General features: G+C 62.9%; 5 protein-coding genes across 5 annotated transcripts; 3 read left to right on the plus strand and 2 right to left on the minus strand.

The window, feature by feature from the left end:
* Positions 1-23: 23 nt before the first annotated feature.
* On the plus strand, positions 24-659 carry EMIHUDRAFT_117677 (hypothetical protein; the record flags this gene model as incomplete). The annotated part of the gene is made up of 1 exon (XM_005772595.1): positions 24-659. A coding segment is annotated over one exon (636 nt), but the record flags the coding sequence as incomplete, so codon positions are not given.
* Positions 660-8,816: 8,157 nt separating this feature from the next.
* On the minus strand, positions 8,817-10,068 carry EMIHUDRAFT_458594 (hypothetical protein). Its single transcript, XM_005772596.1, has one exon. The coding sequence runs from the start codon at positions 10,043-10,045 to the stop codon at positions 9,209-9,211; it is 837 nt and encodes a 278-aa protein (XP_005772653.1). The 5' UTR covers positions 10,046-10,068; the 3' UTR covers positions 8,817-9,208.
* Positions 10,069-11,809: 1,741 nt separating this feature from the next.
* On the plus strand, positions 11,810-12,848 carry EMIHUDRAFT_117680 (hypothetical protein; the record flags this gene model as incomplete). Its single annotated transcript, XM_005772597.1, has 4 exons — positions 11,810-12,007; positions 12,098-12,243; positions 12,312-12,477; positions 12,555-12,848. The coding sequence occupies 4 exons, from the start codon at positions 11,810-11,812 to the stop codon at positions 12,846-12,848; spliced, it is 804 nt and encodes a 267-aa protein (XP_005772654.1).
* A 1,193-nt stretch (positions 12,849-14,041) lies between these two features.
* On the minus strand, positions 14,042-15,518 carry EMIHUDRAFT_444723 (hypothetical protein). The gene has a single exon (XM_005772598.1). The coding sequence runs from the start codon at positions 15,432-15,434 to the stop codon at positions 14,289-14,291; it is 1,146 nt and encodes a 381-aa protein (XP_005772655.1). The 5' UTR covers positions 15,435-15,518; the 3' UTR covers positions 14,042-14,288.
* A 1,830-nt stretch (positions 15,519-17,348) lies between these two features.
* On the plus strand, positions 17,349-17,930 carry EMIHUDRAFT_55443 (hypothetical protein; the record flags this gene model as incomplete). The annotated part of the gene is made up of 1 exon (XM_005772599.1): positions 17,349-17,930. A coding segment is annotated over one exon (582 nt), but the record flags the coding sequence as incomplete, so codon positions are not given.
* Between the last annotated feature and the right edge of the window lie 507 nt (positions 17,931-18,437).

Raw genomic sequence — 18,437 nt, forward strand, 5'->3', positions numbered from 1 at the left:
AATTTGAGCGATTTGCCGACGAGGAGGAGGTGGAGGCACTGCTCAGCGCGGGTGAGGCGGTGGGTTTCAAGCAGTCGGCGATTAGGAACCGCGGCACACTCGCTTCCAACGACACCCGGCGCACCAGCACGAGCGCCTTTCTGCCAGAGCGCAAGCCGGGCGGCAGGAGCAGCGCGGACGCGGACCCGATTGAGCGGTTCGTGCGGAGGGTGGAGGAGATTACGGGCATCACACGCGAGCGGCACGAGCGGATGCAGGTGGTGCGGTACGAGGCGGGCCAGTTTTACCGGCCGCACCACGACTCGTCGCCCTTCTCCATCAACCGATCAGTGCACAACCGGGTGGGTGCCGGTCGCATCCTCACCGCATTCCTCTACCTCAGCGACGTGGCCGAGGGTGGCCGGACGCGCTTCCCAAAGGTGCCCGACGACGCGGCGCGAACCAAAAAGCCTGCGCGGGCGCCATTCCTGAGCTTCCAGCCTCGCCGGGGCACGCTGCTGCTCTGGCCCAACGCGCTGGACGACGACCCGTGGACCAACAACGCGTTCGCGGAGCACGAGGCGATGGCGGTCGACGAGGGCGTTAAGTACGGTGCCAACCTTTGGCTGCTGCAGTACCCCGACGCGCTCGTCATCAAATCATGGGGGCTGGGCAAATGAGCGGAAGAGCATCGGAAAGCGGGGCACGGAGCGACGCTGGCGCCACGCCCGCTTCGCCGCACTCGCAGATCGCGCGCGCGCCGCCTTGCCTTGCGGCTTTGCGACTCCCACTTTTATTGTTTGGTACGAGTATGCTTCTCTACACCAATGAGGTTGGAATCTCTCTAGCAACCCCAGGAACAGATCACAGATCACCCCAGGAAGCGCGCGCGAAACACACGGGAAGGTGCTTGCTTTTTCAGAGTTGTCAGGGACCGCCCGACACAAAACGCCCACACCATCGCCGCAGGCACCGCCACCATCGCCCCGCTCACAGCGCTCGCCACGTAAAATCGTAATGGCCTGGTGCTTCCCGCTTGGCGTCCATTGTCTGCTAGGCTCATGCGAACCCACCGGCGTCTTGATCTGTCACGGATCCCTTGCACGCTATTGGCGCTGCGGCCAGCACTTTCGTAGCTGCTGCAAATGTCTCTTTTGCCTATGCACCCCGTACCTCGTGCTGCTGGTTCTCATCATCTTCGTGATACCTCCTCCTACTCCTCCATGCATAATCAAGTATGCTGGCCCAAATGACATTCACCCGGTGATGGCGTCATATGCGGACCTGGAGCTGGAGTCCCATCAGCTGGACTTATTGCCTAGCGACGTGCTTGATAAGTGCACGGTGGTCGCTTATAATCAGAGCGCTGGTCACGATCGCGGGTTCTTTGTTGTGGGTGTCTACCCTGCCGACGCCATCGGGCCAACCATCAACCCCGAAGCCTCTTTCGACTGTCGCGACAAGAGCCAAGGCTGGGACGAGATTAGCGGGTATGCGGGGCGAGTCTGCGGGGCGAGGGCATTGGAAGGGGCGTGCTGGGAGGAAAGGGAGCAGGCGACAATGCAACAGGAGTGCGCGTACACCTGCAACCTGTGCGACTCCGCACTGAAAGAAGCGGGGGTCGCGCTCGAAGCGGGGGCCTTGGTGCTCGAGCATCCCAAGGAGGAGTGGGCCTGGGAGCTGGCGGCGCTGGCGGCGCTGACGGAGCTGGCCCGTTTAGAAGCGGCGGTGTCCCGCCAGCTAAATACGACCAGCTCGCACCTCGAGACCGAGGCCGGCGCGGCAAAGGTCGGAGTGGCTGCCGGAGTGGCTGCCGCGAGTGGCATGTATTTGGCTGCCGCGACCTTTGCTGCCGGAGTGGCTGCCGCGATTATTCTCGTCGCGGCGGCGGTCGGCAGTGCGGTGCTTGCGGCGCTCAGGGCCCGGCGGCCGACACTGGTGTTGGTGTAGGGAACCGCGCCCGAGCGCGCCGAACGACCCAACAATGCGTGTCGCCAAGCTCTCACTGTATGGTTAAAGAGAATTTCTTCATTCTTGCACATTGATGGAGAGTGAGCGGCCGAAAAACTTCTGGGTCGCCTGTGCCGTGCCTGTCGGCTGTGAGAGCTAGATGACGACGTCGACGACACACGCTCGAGCGACACACAGTCACACACAATCTCACAAGACACTCAGCCAGCTGGGCTGCCACACATCCCGAGCCGCGTCATACCATACCCCGCAAAAAGTCCGAACCCAGCTTTGTCGTTGTTTGCATGCGACGATGGCAGCGCGCAAGATGATCGGGCGCTGCGTCTCCGTGTACTGGCCCGAAGACGAGCGCTACTACGATGGCATCATCGTGTCATATGCGTCGACGCGCAACGGCGACCGCATCCACATCCGTTATAGCGACGGCGAACTCCTGCCGATTGGAGAGGGCGAGACGCTGCACTTCCCAAATGATGCGGACAAGACATATCCTGCGCCCCGCCACACGGACAAGACATATCCTGCGCCCCGCCACACTGCCGCGGGCCGCAAGCGTGCTGCTCCCAGCGAGGTCAGCACGAGTAACGCGCCCAAGCCCGACGCGCCGGAGAAGCCCAAAAAGAAGGCGAAGCTCAAGCCATGCGACCCTGAGGCGCACCGCAAGATCAGCGTGAAGAGCGAGCGCAATGTCGAGCTCTTCTACCGCTACCTGCATCGCCGCATGTGCGTGCGGCTCCAGATGGATCGCGACAAGGCACGTCCGCCTCTCGCGACGGTCCTGGGTGTGGGTGTGACGCTGCCCGTGCCGCACGATCCCGTGCTCGCCCTTGCAACGACCGGCAACGCCTACCGCCACCTCGATACGGGCACGCTGACGCTCGGCTCTGACGTCAAGGCCGCCCTGGTGGAGCATGGGCGCACACAAGGCAGCAGCGACTACTTTGCGGGCGCGCTGATGGCGTGCCTGGTCGACATGAGCGGCATCAATGCCTCTGTCCTCCGCCAGGGGCTGCAACTGCCCAGGTGGGAGCATGCTGCGCCGGGCGAGCGCGTCCTCGAGTACCCGTGCACCCTGGAGGAGCTCGCTCAGCTCAGGCGCTTCATCGGCGCGTACCAGAAGAAGCAGCAGAAGGCGGGATTCAAGGGCACCAAGCTCTTTTCGGATGCGGGCTTCCAGACGCAGGGCTTCCGGTGGATCGAGTACCTTGCTCAGTGGCTGCGCCCGGCATCGAGCAGCGAGGCGTCTGCTGATCCGGCGGCGTGCTGCCGCTTTGCTGAGGTTGCGGCCCAGGTGCGTGACAGCAGCACGTGGCAGGAGGCGAATCTCACGGTCCAGACGCTGCCGGGGGTGGGCGGCTACACGGGCGCGCAGGCTCTGCTCCAGGTCCTTTACGGGGTCTTTGGAGGGGAGGTGGCCGCGTGCTTCACGCCCAGCTTCGCCGAGGCCTCGATGCGCGACTGGTGCGCGTACGGGCCTGGCCCGGTGTCCTCGTGCAACAAGCTCTTCGGCACGGCCGACGGCGAGACTCTCGCGGGCATCCGCTGGCTGCAGGAGCACCAGCAGGAGCGCTTCGCAACGTACGGTCTGGATTTCCCGTACCTTCAGCAGGCGGACGGCACGCCGCGGCTACTTGCCGCGTGCGACCTCGAGCACTCGCTCTGCTACTTTTCGCGCTACCTCAGCGCGCGCGCGAGCCTCGGCGCCGCCGGCGCGGAGGCCCTCAGCCGCGCGATGCCCGCGGGCTTCCGGCTCTATCGCATCGGCAAGCTGCAGGGCCTGAGCGCCGCCAAGGTCTGGGAAGACTTTGACGCGCATCGCGATGCTGGTGCGGGAGGGGGTTTGGGCGCAGGCCCGACGACGCCAAGCTGCAGAAACGAGCTTTTAGTGCTTATGAGCATAAGCACTGGATTCTCATGCGCGCGGAGCGCGCCGGTGCTCTACCCGGACACGCGCGGAGCGCGCTAGCTGGACACCGCGGCACGCGCGGAGCGCGCTAGCTAGACACACACGCGCGGAGCGCGCTGGCTAGATACCGCGCGGAGCGCGCTGGCACCTATGTGCGCGGAGCGCACCACGGTAGAGTCTAGACACATGAAGACAGTCTGTTGCAGTCAGTTGTGGCCACGCGGCATCGGCCTGACGTCGTAGCACTCGGCTGGCAGACGCTGTGTCTCTGCCTTCTTCCGCGTCATGACCAGACCCCGCTGCAGCGAAGCTCCAATGCCGCCCCTCTGTGCACGTGACCTGTCGTTGTGGTGAAAGCGGTCTTCCCAGTTGAGCCCGCCCCAGTTCTCGAGCGCACGGTTGATGAAGGGCACGGCGACGGGATGGTACGGCTGGGGCGCGTTCCACGCGATCACAGCCTCCTCAGTTGCAGTGACCCAGTTGCCCTGGCGGTCGCAGCGGTCCCACACACCGCCCATGCCCTCCACAACAGCCTCACACATTGACTTTGTAGCCATGTGCGTCCAGAGGTAGAGGTAGTTTTTGCAGCAAGAGTAGAAGCGGGCGTCGGTGAATACAGTTTTCATGATGACGGTGCTGCTGGTCGCGCGGTTCCAGGATTGAAAGCCTGGCCGAGGTGCCCACTCGGTGAGCAGCTTAGACAGCATGACGAACTCTCTCCAGACAACACTAAATGCCGGCATGTCGTCGACAGCTCCTGGATCAGCGCCACCGCCGCCGCCGTCGGTAGCAGGGCTGGGAGCAGCGGGGCCAGCAGCAGGGCTGGCAGCGGCGGGGGCGACATCATACGTCTGCCCCGGGTCGTAGTTGTCATCGTCAAACTGGCCGAGGGAATCGGCGGCAGCGGCAGGGGGCGGGGCGGCGGGAGGGGCGGCGGGAGGGGCGGCGGGGGGGGCGGCGGCGGGGGGGGCGGCGGCGGGGGCAGCGGAGGGGGCGGCGGGGGGGGCAGCGGAGGGGGCGGCGGCGGTGCCCACACGTCGCCACTGCATGCTGGGAGCAGCGAGGTAGTGCCACTTGTCAAGGTCGTTTGGCGCCCATCCTCCGTCCCGGCCGACGTCGTCATAGAGCACATGATGTTCATATGACGGCGTCCCGGTGCCACCCCCTGAGCGGGCCCGCCAGTCCACAACTTTGGCTGCATACCACCCCTGGTAGTTGCGTGCTGTCCAAAAAACTTCGATGCGTGACCCAACCAGCTGAAGCGGATCGGCAGCACCGGCAGAGCGCGTGCATAGCCAAGTGTATAGCTTGCGAAGAGGCGCCTTTGCACATTCCTCAGTGCAATAGGCGGGATTGCTGATCATCTGCGTGAAGTCGAGGCACTTCGACATTGCAAGAATGTAGTTAGCCTCCACCGTACTCTCTTTCAAGCGAGCACCGAGCGTTGTGCTGAGCTCTCGGGCGACCTTGGCTAGGTCACGGAAGGCTCGCGTGACTGCCTGAGAAACGTCAACAGCTGGCGAGCCCAAGCGCTCAGACACCCGACGGCCACGCAAACAGAGGTCAATCTTCTGCAGCGATGTGCCGTTTGCCGCCCGCACATGAAGCTCCTGCTTGCGGATATCTGGAAGGTGCAGCTGGAGGAATTCAAATTGATACGTCATCCGAGAGCCGGTTTCTGGAGGTCCGGGGAGCTGAAATGTGGCATTCTCTGCTAGAAGCTGCACAGCCAGCTGCTCCATCTTGATGACAAACCTCCCCACAGTTGCAGTAGTCTCCCACGGGAGGCGGTTGACAGCCTGAAGATTCAGTGAGAGGTCCTTGACGTGGCGGAGCAAGTCAATGATCCCGAAGAGGTGGACCTGGAAGGTAACGGATCGCGCCTGGTTCAGCTTGCTGACGAGGTTACGATCGCTGCTGTTTTCGACACGATCTGCCATGTCGGCAATAAAGGTGACGAGATTGCCTCCGAAATTTTTGTAGACGCGCCGCTCGGACCACATGAAGCGCGAGTCGCACACATGTCCGATCGCAAAGAAGCGTAGCATTGGGGCAGCGACACCTGCATACTGCTCCTTTAGCTGCGCGACTGTTTTGCGAACACGATCGTATCCCTTGCCGTAGAGATAGCTGCTCTGCACCTCACATACAAAGGCAGCCAAATCTTTCCAGCACGAGTTCGCGCTCCGGACGGTGTTTGCACCGAGCTCGATCCGGTGCGCGCCATCCCAGCGGGAGATGACGTACTCTGGATTGAGGTTAACAAGTTTGCAGTAGTGCGTCTTGACCTGAAGCCCTGATGCGTGGCCCTCGTTGGCGCTTTGGTACTGGCCATCAAAAGCCAGACCAGTGGAGGATCTCTGAAGGAGAGAGCGTGAGAGGTTGAGAGGCTTCCCACCAGTGCAAGTGTCTACGAGTATGTTGGCCAGCCCAAGGCCTGTGGAATCTGGAGCCTCGAGCACAGAGAGCATGAGGGCCTTCAACTCCCCCTCGATCATCACAATGACCCCGTGCATTTGCCCAGTGACACGCTGCAGCGTGGCTTTGTCAGCAAGCAAGCAGAAGGGAGGCGGGCGGTCTATGGCTGGCATCACCTTGGTGAGCACTAGCTCAAGGCCGGCGCAGGTGACGGCGTGGAAGGATGAGCGAAGGTGAGGGACAAACCAGCGAGAGTGGTTTTTTGTCCCAACATCGACACCAATGGTCTGCAGCATGGTGACGCGGCCCTCAAAGGACAGATCGGAGTCGTGGCATTTGACGCCCTGCAGCGCGACAGAGGCGGAGGGGCGAGCGCGTGTGTGTGTGTATGTGTGTGTGTGCGTGTGTGTGCATGTGTGCGTTCGTGTGTGTGCAATGCAGTGAGGATGGTGGGCAGTGAGCGGTGCCGGCGCCTGTAGGATCAGCTTACTGATGATGATGCCAGCCCGACGGCGCTCACTAGCATACTGCGACTCGACAACCTCGTGGTGGGAGCACCACTGATGAATCTGGGTCTGCACATGCTGTTTGACTCCAGCCTTAACAGAAAAGAAGGCACGCGCGGGCCCGAGAGTGGATCTGTTCCTGATGCCTTCAATGACGCCGACGCTTCTCGCGGTCCGAGCCTTCAGAGCCAGCGGCACATAGCTGGAGCTGGCATACTTGAAACAGCAGTTGCAAATGATGTCGCCATGCTGCTGATCAAATCGGAATCCCTCAAGCTGGCCAATGTCAAAGCAGTTCTTGCATGCGTCAATCTTTGCAAAGGGTGCAGCACTTTGGCGTGTTGCGGCGGCGGCGGCCTTTTCCTCTTCGGAGAGATCAAATGCGCGAACAGCGGCGGCCGTCGCAGTCGCGACCTGCTTTGGAAGGTCAACGAGGACCGATTTCAGTCCCTCCACAATCGCGTCCACCGTAGCAGTAACGGCTCCACTGGCCACAGACTCGGCCTCTCCGAGCGCTGCACGCTCGAAAGGGTTGAGCTCAATCTGGGATGAGCCGTCTGGCCTCTGCCGCTTCGAGGAAGGTGGAGCACTCTGAGAGCGGCCGGGCGGCGAGTCGGGCGGAGGCAGGCGGGCGCGAGTCTGGAGCCAATCCTGGAGACCACCTGACGCGAAGATCGTATTCATCGTCGACTCGACATTGTACAGCTTCTCCTTGAACAAATCGAGTACCTCTTTGGGAAGGTCGTCGTCGCGTTGGATGCCGAGAACGGATTTGAGCGCGTCCACGTTGTGATGATACTGAGGAAACACCTCTCGCTGAGCGGCCATCACCAGGAGAAGGGTGCGCCACATGCCCGGCGACGCCAGTCGCGCTGTCGCGAGCACTTCTCTAATCAAATCGGAAACGTTCGTACGTCGTTTTTTATGTTCCTTTCGTTCGTTTGCGATATCGAGTGGGCTCAGCTCCCCCCCTTGGGATCGAAGCTTCCACGACCTCGTACCCAACATCCCAGGCGGGATCAGCGAGGGACTCTGCACCGGACACCGCCCGGGCACAGGCCCCCTACCCGTCGGACTACGCCTGGACCCCTCACAGAGCAGCCCACGCACAGGTCACACACACTCACACACACACACGGAGATTCCGGGCAAGAAGAAATCTTTTTCTGTGCGCGTTGCCGCCTCCTTCTAGGCCACGATGGTCGCTCCAGCTCAAATGCTGGGTAGCTCCATCCAGACGACCCCGGCCGCCATGAAGCAGGCGGTGCTCGACGCAGCCACTGGTGGCATGTCGCCGACATCGAAGGCAAAGTTCATCAAGTACCACTGCAGCGATTGCGGCGGCGACCTCATGGCTGGCGACGGCCCTGGCACTGACGTTACCGGCGCGTGGCGCAGCATGTCACGCAACAAGCACTGGACGAAGCAGAAGCTCGCCGAAGCGAGAGCCACATGGGTGCGGCCGAATGACGAGAAGACAGTCGTCACGGTGTGCACCGGAAGCAGGTGCCGCAAACCACTTCTCCCGACAGCGGAGCAGCTCGAGCGGATGCAAGAGCACAGTCTGACGATCAAGCAGGAGAGCGACGCGCGCGCGGCTGCGGCACGGCTCCCAGGCGACTTTGTCGATGCCGGCGACATCTTAGATCTGCTCAGGATGGGCATGTAGCGCCCAGAGACACGCGCGGAGCGCGCCGCTGCAGAACACGCGCGGAGCGCGCCGCTGCATGGGTAGGCGCGGAGCGCCGCCACTCGAGATTGGGCCTGTGGGTGGGCCGATTGGTTCCTAGCGTGTGAGTCAAACTCTTAATAGAAATCGCATCTAGCCCTCCACAACCCTCAAAATTTTCTTCGGGGCGCGCTCCGCGCGCGGCGCTCCGCGCCTACTCCTTGAGCGTCATAAGCACTGGTTCGCACATGTTCTGCAGCTTGGCGGCGCGCACACTCGGCGACACACTCGGGGGGGACGGGTGGACCGGGGCACCGGGCAGGCGGGCTCACCCTGCACCCTGGCACACGCTCACCCCCTCACACGGGGCGGCGAGCCACTCGAAAGTCAAAACCGTATATACACTGCACAACGGCACACGGCGACGTAGCGATCACGAACTAAATACCGCTATCCGCTAATAGTTAATAGTTAAATAGAGGCCCCCGCACGCGGGTCGCGGCACACGGCCGCCGCCACGGGGCGCGCGCCCGCCCCGCGCCCGGAGAGAGAAAGAAGAGGGGCAAAGAGCTCTGCTGCACTGCTGGTTGGTGCGCACCGACCGAGCGCTACACCGCACGCTGGCAGTGGGCCATACTGCGGTTCACAGCAGCCAGTGCTAATGCACAGGAGCCAATCAATCGCTCCCCGCGACGCACGCTCCACTCAACGAGAGAGCTTGGTAGGCGTGGAGACGGAGGCGGTCGAGAACGGAGAGAATCAAGTGACGACGGCCGGAAGCGCAGCAAGGTAGCCGGAGAAGCGGTGGGAGAGTCGGTGCAACGCGGCCTCCTCCGAGGCGCGCGCCGAGCTCCCCCCCGATTTCAGCCAACGCATCTGCGCGCCCTTGCTGTTGAGCACGTAGACCGCGCTGATGGGCACCGGAAAGGCGGGCATCATCGGTGCCTTTGCGCTGATGGTCATCGTGGCGTCGCCCGCGAGGGTGGGGCACGCAAACTTGGTCGCCTTGACCTTGACCCCCTTGAGGAACGCGGCCGCGGCCGTCACCCCCTTGATTTCGCAAAACTCACCTCGCTTGGTGATGACGCCCGACATCTTGGTGTCCCAAAAGACCGTCCAAACCTCCACCGTGCGCGAGCATGGCTGGTCCAGCTCGAGGTGGACCTCCAAGCCCTTCGCGGTTCGCCTCTGCGACCACGCGACGATGCGGTCGGCCGGCACGATGTACGGCGGCACCCCGTGCTCCACTGCAAAGCGGCGGGCCGCGCTGTCGGGCGACTCCTGCTCCTGCTCCTGCTGCATCGGCTCGGTGCTCTCAGCAGCCGTCGGCTCGGCAAGCGACGGCGGCACGGCTTCCGCAGCCGCCCTCTCCGATGCCGCGGCCAGCCTCTCCGCCTCAACCTGGCCGGCATCCACCTCCTCGCGAGTCCAGAGCGCCTGCGGCTCACACCGCTTCTTCCTCTGTCTCGGGAACCAGGAGGCGGAGGAGCCTGACTTTTCGAGGATTAGCTCACACGAAGAGGAGAAGGAGAGGGTCGACCCCACCGTCAGCGTCGACCCGAGCCACTTTGGGGAGGAACCCTTGCGGCGCAACATCGTGGGCGCGTCCTTGCTCTTTGGACTTACTCGAGTAGAGCTTCGCGGGTCTTTCTTTATTCCGCTCGCCTGCTAGGAGAGTGCCTCGCCATCGGACGAGTCCTCCGCCATCGCTCACTAGAAGACGGACGGCAGGGTCCTTTCGTTTTTAGAAAAAAGAGAAAAACTATAGAGGAGTCCGCTACGCGAAAGCATGCGCGACGCTGCCTCTTTGTTTGCTCCGTCCGCTCGCTCGCGGCTGCGCTCAAGAAAGACTGGTTTTCGTTCGTTCGTGTGACGTACCACAACATCGGAAAATTCCATGGCTCAACCCGTCTCCATGCCAGCTGCTCATCTCGCAATAACTCCCTTCTTTTGTTGAAATTAGACATCACAGGTCACGCCCGTGTGCTGGCCAGGTGCTGGCGCTCACACCCCGCCGGCGCCGCTGTCCCGCTGACTGTGTGATTGATGAGCGAAGGAGCGGGCAGCCAGCGGCCAGACGTCTGGGACTGCGCCTTTCGCTACGCGGCGGCGGTGGCAGAGGAAGGGGGATTGCGCGCCCCTGGGCCGGCAGCTGCGCCACCGCGCACCGGGGGCAGTGGACTGTATTTTCGCTGGATCTGTCAGGAGATGATCTGTGTCACAACTCAAGATAATAACACATCGATGATAAAACAAACGAGGTGGCCGTCCTTACTTCCCCCTGCAGGAAGATGAGATCACACAGGCTGTGCCTGTGGCCTGTGCGGGGGGCTGGTTCTCGAGGCTGGTTCGTGGTCGGCGAAATTCCTGCCGCCGCCATGCAACACTATGCTTTGCAAGCGCATGCGGTTAGCCTAGCGGTCAGCCATACGAAAGCGGGCGGCCCTGCGAATGCTGATAGTGCAGCGCTGCATCTTCACAAAAACCTGACGTGGTCACACCGGGGGCAGCCGCAACTAGAAAGGCGGCGAGACAATGAACATATGCATCGTTTGCGCGCCCCGCAGCTGCGCTCTCCTCATTTTGGCCCAAGATCACCAGATTCCTCCGGCGCAAAGCGAGAGCACATCCTCCCTTGTCTTTGCATCAACGGTGACTTTCCGAGCGGGAAGCGTTACAGCCGATTCTGGCATCGCGTTGGGCTCCGAGATGGGCTTTGATTTCCTGGGCTCCGGCGTCGTGCCGTCGAGGCGGACGCGGCTTGCCACCCCACTAGTCTCAGGCGCTGACTTGCCCCTCCACATTGGCCAGCAGAGGGTACTGTTCATCATCGTTGAAGCGCAACGGACCACGAAAACTTGCCGCCTGCTACCGTAACCACCACAATCATGGCAATCAGAGCCGCACAAGGCGTAAAATTTCAGTGTCAGTGCGCGCTTCTCTCATGGCTCTTATGAACATACCCGAAGGTCGAGCTGAGAAGGTTTGCGATGAGGTAGGTGCGATCCCGAGATGCGAGATGCGTGGTGATGAAATCAATCACACGGCTACGTCATGGTAGAAACCGCTACGTTACTTGCGGAAGAGCGCTACGCCGCCAGCGGGCAGCGGGCTCATACTAGCACATTCTCAAATCTTCTGGTCAGAGCGAGACGCTACCCCCCCCCCCCCCCCCTTCCCCCTCCCTCCCCTCCCTCTTATCCATCCACTTCTCCCACGCGCGCCACCTTGCCCCAGCTCGACAGAGCCCAGGGGCGGGGTGTCGTATCCTGGTCGTATCATCGCGCACTCAATAGGTATGAAAGTCATCAAACGCAAAAGACGCGCCTGCCTTTTTAACCGGAATTGGAGATGCAACGGATGCCCCCTAAGTTTCCCAAAACTACGGGCCGCCGGAAAGAGTGGCGAGCGATCGGCTCTTTACCGATTTATGAGCTTTTCGGCTGCGGCGAATTTTGCCTCGCCGTGGCGGTCATGATCGCGAGCGAGAAGTCGGCATGGAGTGCGACGACGCGGCCGAGGAGGAGCAACGCCGGGCGCGTCGCTGAGCACCGCAAGGTGTGTGTGCTGCGCTGCGCAACCCACGCCGATGCGCCCGGGGGGCTGGCAACCCACCCCCTCTCCGCGCGATTCCCCTCGCGTCCACAGGTGGTTGAGAAGGCGGCAAAGGGGGCAGGGGGGGCCAAGCAGCCTGCTGTGGTCGGCAGCGCGGTGGCCACTCCGGAGGCGCGGCCGCACAAATGTAACATTTGCGGCGGCGCTTTCAAGCGGCTGGGTGCCCTCACAGAGCACCAGTGCGCGCCCGGGCGCGTCTGCACCCCCGCCCGGCTCCCGCCCTCACCACCATTATCCCACGCGTTAGGCGGATCCACACGGGGGAGCGGCCATTCAAATGCGACCTGTGCGACGCCGCCTTTGCGCAATCCGGCCACCTCGCGCGCCACAAGCGGACCCATGCCAAGCGGGAGGGCGAGGACGCCTCTCGCGGTGGCGCCAGCTTGCAGCTTAAGCGCGCCGGGGGGGCTCCCGTCCGAGGTGGATCCCACCCACGGCCTCACACCGCCGGCCGATGTGTAGGCGCGCTCGCACCGTCCAAGCACGTCAGGCGGCTGCTGTCGGCGTTGTTCCGCCCGCGATGACCTCGGGTGTGAGCTGCGGCAGCAGCAGCAGCAGCAGCTTTGACAGCAGCGGGGGGTTGTCTGCGTTCACCAGCGAGGCGGTGGCCATTCCCATGGCCTTGGCGGGAGCATCACCGGCGACGCTGTTCGACGCCCAGCTGGCGCAGGTGCCCACGCCGGCTGTGAACGGCGTGGACTTCGACGGACGCTGGCTCTACTTCAGAGTGGCGGACGATATCGACAACTTCCTGTGCGTCGACACGCAGGACATGGCCACCTGAGCGATTGCGCTCGGCTCAGGTCACCTGACGGGAGAGCTGCGCGGCAACGCGGGCCTTCGATCTGAACCAGGGTGCCGCTTGCTCCGGTGGCGAGCTGCTACGCGCGAGCTCGCCGAGCCTCGCCGCTCTTGTTGGGATCAACTCATCCGCAGCTTTGCGGGCCTTTTTTGTGCCCGGAGAGTGCGCCGAGTTGAGCGCGCGCGAGAGACCGTGCCTGTCTGCTGGAGTTTGGAGGGGTGGGACTCAGTCTTCTATCTGTGTATGCGTTGGGTGTGGATGTGTGGCTGCGTTTCCTGTTCCTGCGCGCCGCAGAGCGCAATGTTGCGCGTGGGCTCTCTTGGGTGGATGTATCGTGGTGGAGTCGGGGTGGGGGGGTGCGTTCTTTCTTGCAGCGCCGCGCTTTGTACGTGTCTTCGCGCGGTCGTCGTGTACAGAACTCATCCGCACAGGAGAGCCGCGGCGGACTTTCTCTCGATGGACCGAGATAATCTCGGTCCGCCGCGCCCCCGCCCGCGCGCCCATGCCGTCTCACACCACCCAACCTTACATGCAGCGAGCGAGCAGCGTACGGCGAGAGCGACCGAGAGCAATCAAACACACAAATTGCTCGTTGGAAACGACGCCTCAACAACGTCATGATCCCCAAATTGCTTTTTACACGCTGGAATTTTGGAGCGGGGTGTGCGAACGATATGAGCTTAGGGTACCCCTAGGATTCTGAGGGCCGGATTTTTTAAGGGCTTTTAAGAAATGAGGAGGTTTGGAGGCTTAGATTGCCATTTAAGAAATGAGGAGGCACGGGGGTCCCTCTTTTAAGACCGTTCAAGAAAATCGGCCTCGCCGGCATCCGTCGCTGGGTTCCGCGCCGTTTTCTCCAATACTGCCGTTATTAGGCACAACCCGCCTCTGAAGACACATCTGTAAGTCTGGTGCACTGGCAGGAGCCATACTCGCATAGGGGGCGCGTGCTAGCTGACTGTAGCCAGCTTCCCGGCCTCCGGCGTCTTACCGGGAGCCTCCCGGACCACCGACCTCGGGAGCTCTCCCGGCTCCCGCACCGTTTAAGCGTTTAAGACCGTTTAAGGAACTGGCGGCCCAGGCAGCCTTAAAATGGGCCATGGCCCGCTTTAAGCCGTTTAAGCCGCAGGCGCCCCAGGGCCCACCCTTTTAAGCCTAGGGGTACCCTAAGGATATGAGATTTACTACATGAATTGAATTCACATGACATACACACCGCCATCGTCACGACGTCGATGACGACCGACCGCGCGACGGCACAGATAGTGATCTACATAACAAACGTAGAGGGACACGCGGCCGCCCTCTCCCCTCCCTCCTTTCAAACGCCTACTAGGCCGCGTGTGTCGGGAGCTCGGGACGTGTTCGACATGGTGCGGGCGGCGATCCAGTACTTAGCGGCACAGACCTCTTGCACCTGTTTTAGCAGGAAGCGTCTTTGACGACCTCGACGGTCGCCAGGAGCTGGCGGTGGTCCACCGCTGGCGCCACCGGCGTTGCCACAGCCACCGGCACAACGACGCGGACGCCGTCCGGGCGGCAGGCCAAACCAAACGCTGCCGCAAGGCGCTCGGGCATGAGGCGCAAACGCCGCCGGAGCCGCGGGCCCCTCGAGCGGAGGCGCGAGGCTGCGTGGCGGCCGGCGGCGGGCGAGAGTGCGAGGAGAGAGAGCGTGAGGCCGCCAAGCACGGTGACGGCGGTGAGTGCGAGCGTGCCTCCAGCGAGTGTCGCAGCAGAGCCGATCTCGAGAGCCGCCTCGATGCTCGCGGCGACGAGCGTCGGCGGGAGGAGGACGGCGGCGCTGCACGGGGAAGCTCCGGTCGGCGTGCACCCCACGCGCCCTTCTCGTGCGGCGGCGGCGCCTGTCGTGAGGAGCGCGTCCACAAGGCTGAGTGACACGTCGACCGAGAGGACGGCCAGGCTGAAGGCTGAAAGCACGCTCAGCTCCACGAGCCCCAGCGGCTCGGCCGCTTGCGAGGCGGCCGAGGCGAGGGCCGACTCCCAGATGCGCTGGTGCTCGCACCCCTCGGTCTTGAGCCGCGAGTCGAGTGCCACATTCTCGGGATGTAGCATCGCCACCCACGCCTCGTAGGTCGCCTCTCCGCGGTTGCGAAAGATGAAGCCCCGTGCGTGCTCGTGCAGTAGCAGCGCAGCTTCGCGGTTGGCCCGGACCATCTCGGCCTCGCACGCCGAGTCAGGCATCGCAAAGCAGCCAACGGTGGGCTTGCTTGCATGCGCCGCCGTGAACTCGAGCAGGTCGGTCTCACCCAACTGGTCTGCTGCTGCCTGCAGAGCGACGGCATGGATGCGCTGCTTCCATTTGAGGTAGGCCGAGCGGGTCACGCCGTGCGCCTCCCATGCGTCCTGGTCGCGCAGATACGATCCAGGCAATTCAAGCCGCGCCACGACCGCCTGGACCGCACGCACCGTGCGGCGACTGGGCTTCGCCACACCCAGCGCAAGCGCTAAAGCGTGCGATGTGGTGACGACCTCTGCTTCGCCGTCGTTGCGGACCGCGTGTCGGGCGTCGTTGAGGGCGTCGAGAGCGGGCCGCCTCATAGGATCCATGTCGGAGCAGGTCGGAGGTGGAGCAGGTCGGAGGTGGAGAGTGCGAACTGAGAGCGAGGTGCTGGACACGGCCAGGGACAGTCGTCAAGAAAAGGGTTCCAATGGTACACGGAACTAACCCTCGGAGACCCGTGTTTACTTTACAGCCCTTGCCCTGCGAACGCGCACCCCCGGGGCTAGGGCTCTCTAGCCCGTAACCCGATGCCAATCATCCGGCCCGCTGGGTGCGCTTCTTAGCTCCCCGGCCCTGGATGTGCGGTCGGTTAATGACTGCACTCCAAGTGCTCCAAGACCAAGTACATAGTTCGCATCCCCGGGGTTTCCCCCCTTTTTTGGGGGTTTTTTTTTTTTTTTTGAAAAAGGTTATTTGGAGGGCCCCCCCCCCCCCCCCCCGCCCGCTCAGGCAACACATACGAGCTTACTTCCTCAGCTTCCTCTTGACCACAGCGGATTTTGGTCACAATTTTCACATCATCGCAGAGCGCACCCGAGCTCAAAAAGTAGCAGGAAGGGCTTAGAAGGCTCTAAAGGGGGCTCCCAGGCACTAAATTTGTCCGCCCGGCCGATGCAAATGTCGTTTTGGGTGTCCGTCCACTGAAAACGGAAGACTCTGGCAAGCACTTTTTTGGCGCCGTGGCCGTGCTCGGCGCGCGCAGCGCGCGGAAAATCGTAAATCGGTGCCATTTTAACCGTTTTCCACACGGGATTTTCTTGTGCATGTTCGGCCTGCCCAGCACCACATCTCTAGCGTCTAGGGTTACACAGGAGGACGGGACAGGTGAGCGGCGGCCCCGCGCCGGCCGCGACGGTGTTGACGGCCGGCTCACCGGGACCAGGGGGACGGTGAGCCTACTGGTTGGAATCTTTGGGATGCGAGAAATAGAGTGGCCGCGTAGTCGTAGAGTTATATCTGGAGTCTTTGCGACATATGAAGGCAATACCAAGCTATCCTCTCCTCAAACAACGCACAGTCTCTCACGCAGACACCCCACGGCACGGACACGGCAGCCTGCCACGGACGGAGGCCGCGCCGACCGAGCGGACAAGGCACGCATCCGGGTACGGTTGCTCGCGTGCTGCGCAGTGGCTGCTATACCACCGAATCCCTGACCCTCAGCTAAGCCCAGTGGCGATCACGCCGACAACAGGCTGGCGTATCCGAACTCTTTGCAGGAAGGCTCGGTGGCCGCCTCGCAGCAACGAACGCGTCTCGTCCGTGTGATGAAGCATTTGCTGGAGGCGATTGGCTGAGCCCACCGGCGACCGATCCGTGTCTGTTACCAGTCACGAGCGCGTCGGAAACTCGCGCTCGGTGCCGCCAACGGGGTGTCTGCAGGGCGGCGCAGCCGCCCCGAAGAAAATTTTGGCCGGAGGAAGTCTGGAGGCCGTCGATTGTCACGCGGGGAGCCAAGCTGCGGGTATGGCGTCAGCGGCTTACCCCACTGACTCGACCACGGCGAATTGCGCGGGGTCCGACGACCTCAAGCCGACCGCATTCGGCCGATCTTGTTCACGTAAACGCACAACCCCGGGTAGATCACGGACGGCCAGCTGAGCCCGGGTCCGCCAAAAAGTTTTCTTTCGCCGCACACTTGGTGGGGCCTAAGGAGCACCCCGTTTCGATTTGAGAGTCTCATTGTATTTTCGACCGCGTGAGATAAGAAAGTGTGGATTTTGGCACTGGAGTGTGCAGGAAGTAACGCTGTGTGTATGTGTGTATGTGTGTGTGTGCACATGCCTCACGCTCTCGCAACGCCGAGTGCTCCTCTAAAGCTGCTCGCCGGCGGCGGCCTCGCGCAAGCACAAGTGATCAGGAGGCAAGCGTGTTTGCGCGCGCTGATGCTCCACGCGCTGCCGCTCGCCACCCTCCGGCCGTCGCCTGGCGTTGCCGCCTCTGTGGACCCATTCTTCGACAGGCTGCGCGCTCGCTACATCTTGCTCCGGCCCGGCGAGACCACCTTTGAGGCGGCCGGCATGGTCGACAGCAACCCGATCAACAAGCAAGCGGCGCTGCGAGGGCTCACCGAGCAGGGCCGCGAGCAGGTGCGGGCCGCGGCCGAGGCGCTGGCGGCACGCGGCGTCACGAGCCCCGTGATCTTTTACGACAACGGCGCCCGCGCGAGCCAGACGGCAGACATCCTCGCGAACAGCCTGTCGGTGCCGCGCAGGGACGTGGAGCCCGAGTTTCGCTGGCTAGAGGCGCGCGGCCTCGGAGCCCTCGACGGCACCGACCTGCAGGCCGCCACCGAGTACCTGCACCGGATCGACGCGGCGGACGTCGAGTCGGCCGCGGAGGAGGCGGAGGACGGCACGCCGAGCGACTCGGTCAACGACGTCTTTGGCCGCATGCGCAACACGATCGCAAAGATAGAGACGTCGTACGGAGGCGGCGACTTTGTGATCATCGGAGGCGACGCGGCCGTGCTCTCCGTCTTCGCCGCCGCCGCGTGCGGCACCGACCTGCGCGACCACGGCCGCTTCACGCTGCCGCCGGGCGGCTGGTACGACCTGCGGCAGCTGGTGGCCGACTATAAGGCCGGCCGGTTCGAGGAGGCGCCGCTGCCCGCCCCCTCCGCGGAGGAGGTGACGCGAGGGCGCGAGGCGCTGCGCGAGATGGGCCCGCGCATCTTCTCAGACACCGCGGCCGGCTCGTGCCTGTGCTGCAGCTGCAAGAGGTGAGAGCTTCCTGCCTAGTTTTTAGATCGTGTAATGGGTGTGGATGTGCTTACCTTATACCGCCACGATGACACAACGCTTGAAAAACCATTCTGACGAGCCGCCGAGCATACTTGCGTGGACGTTTCGGGCTCCTATCCCCCGCCCCGGATCCGTGGGCGATCGCACACGCGGCTGGGGGGCACGGCGCGGAGGTGCCAGGTGGCGCTTACCACTGAAAAGGAGGTTTTGGAGCCCCTAAACGCGTCATAATAGCCGCACGTTTGCCCTCGCCGTGCCTTGCCATCTCCGAGCCGCGCCCCCTCCTTCAGTTTTAAGGCGAATCGG

This window comes from Emiliania huxleyi (genome assembly GCF_000372725.1).
Source record: "Emiliania huxleyi CCMP1516 unplaced genomic scaffold EMIHUscaffold_355, whole genome shotgun sequence".
Lineage (NCBI taxonomy): Eukaryota > Haptophyta > Isochrysidales > Noelaerhabdaceae > Emiliania > Emiliania huxleyi.

Excerpts from the sequence above, each read along its gene's own strand:
- EMIHUDRAFT_444723 (XM_005772598.1), bottom strand. The coding sequence starts at position 15,434 with ATGGATCCTATGAGGCGGCCCGCTCTCGACGCCCTCAACGACGCCCGA.
- EMIHUDRAFT_458594 (XM_005772596.1), bottom strand. The coding sequence starts at position 10,045 with ATGTTGCGCCGCAAGGGTTCCTCCCCAAAGTGGCTCGGGTCGACGCTG.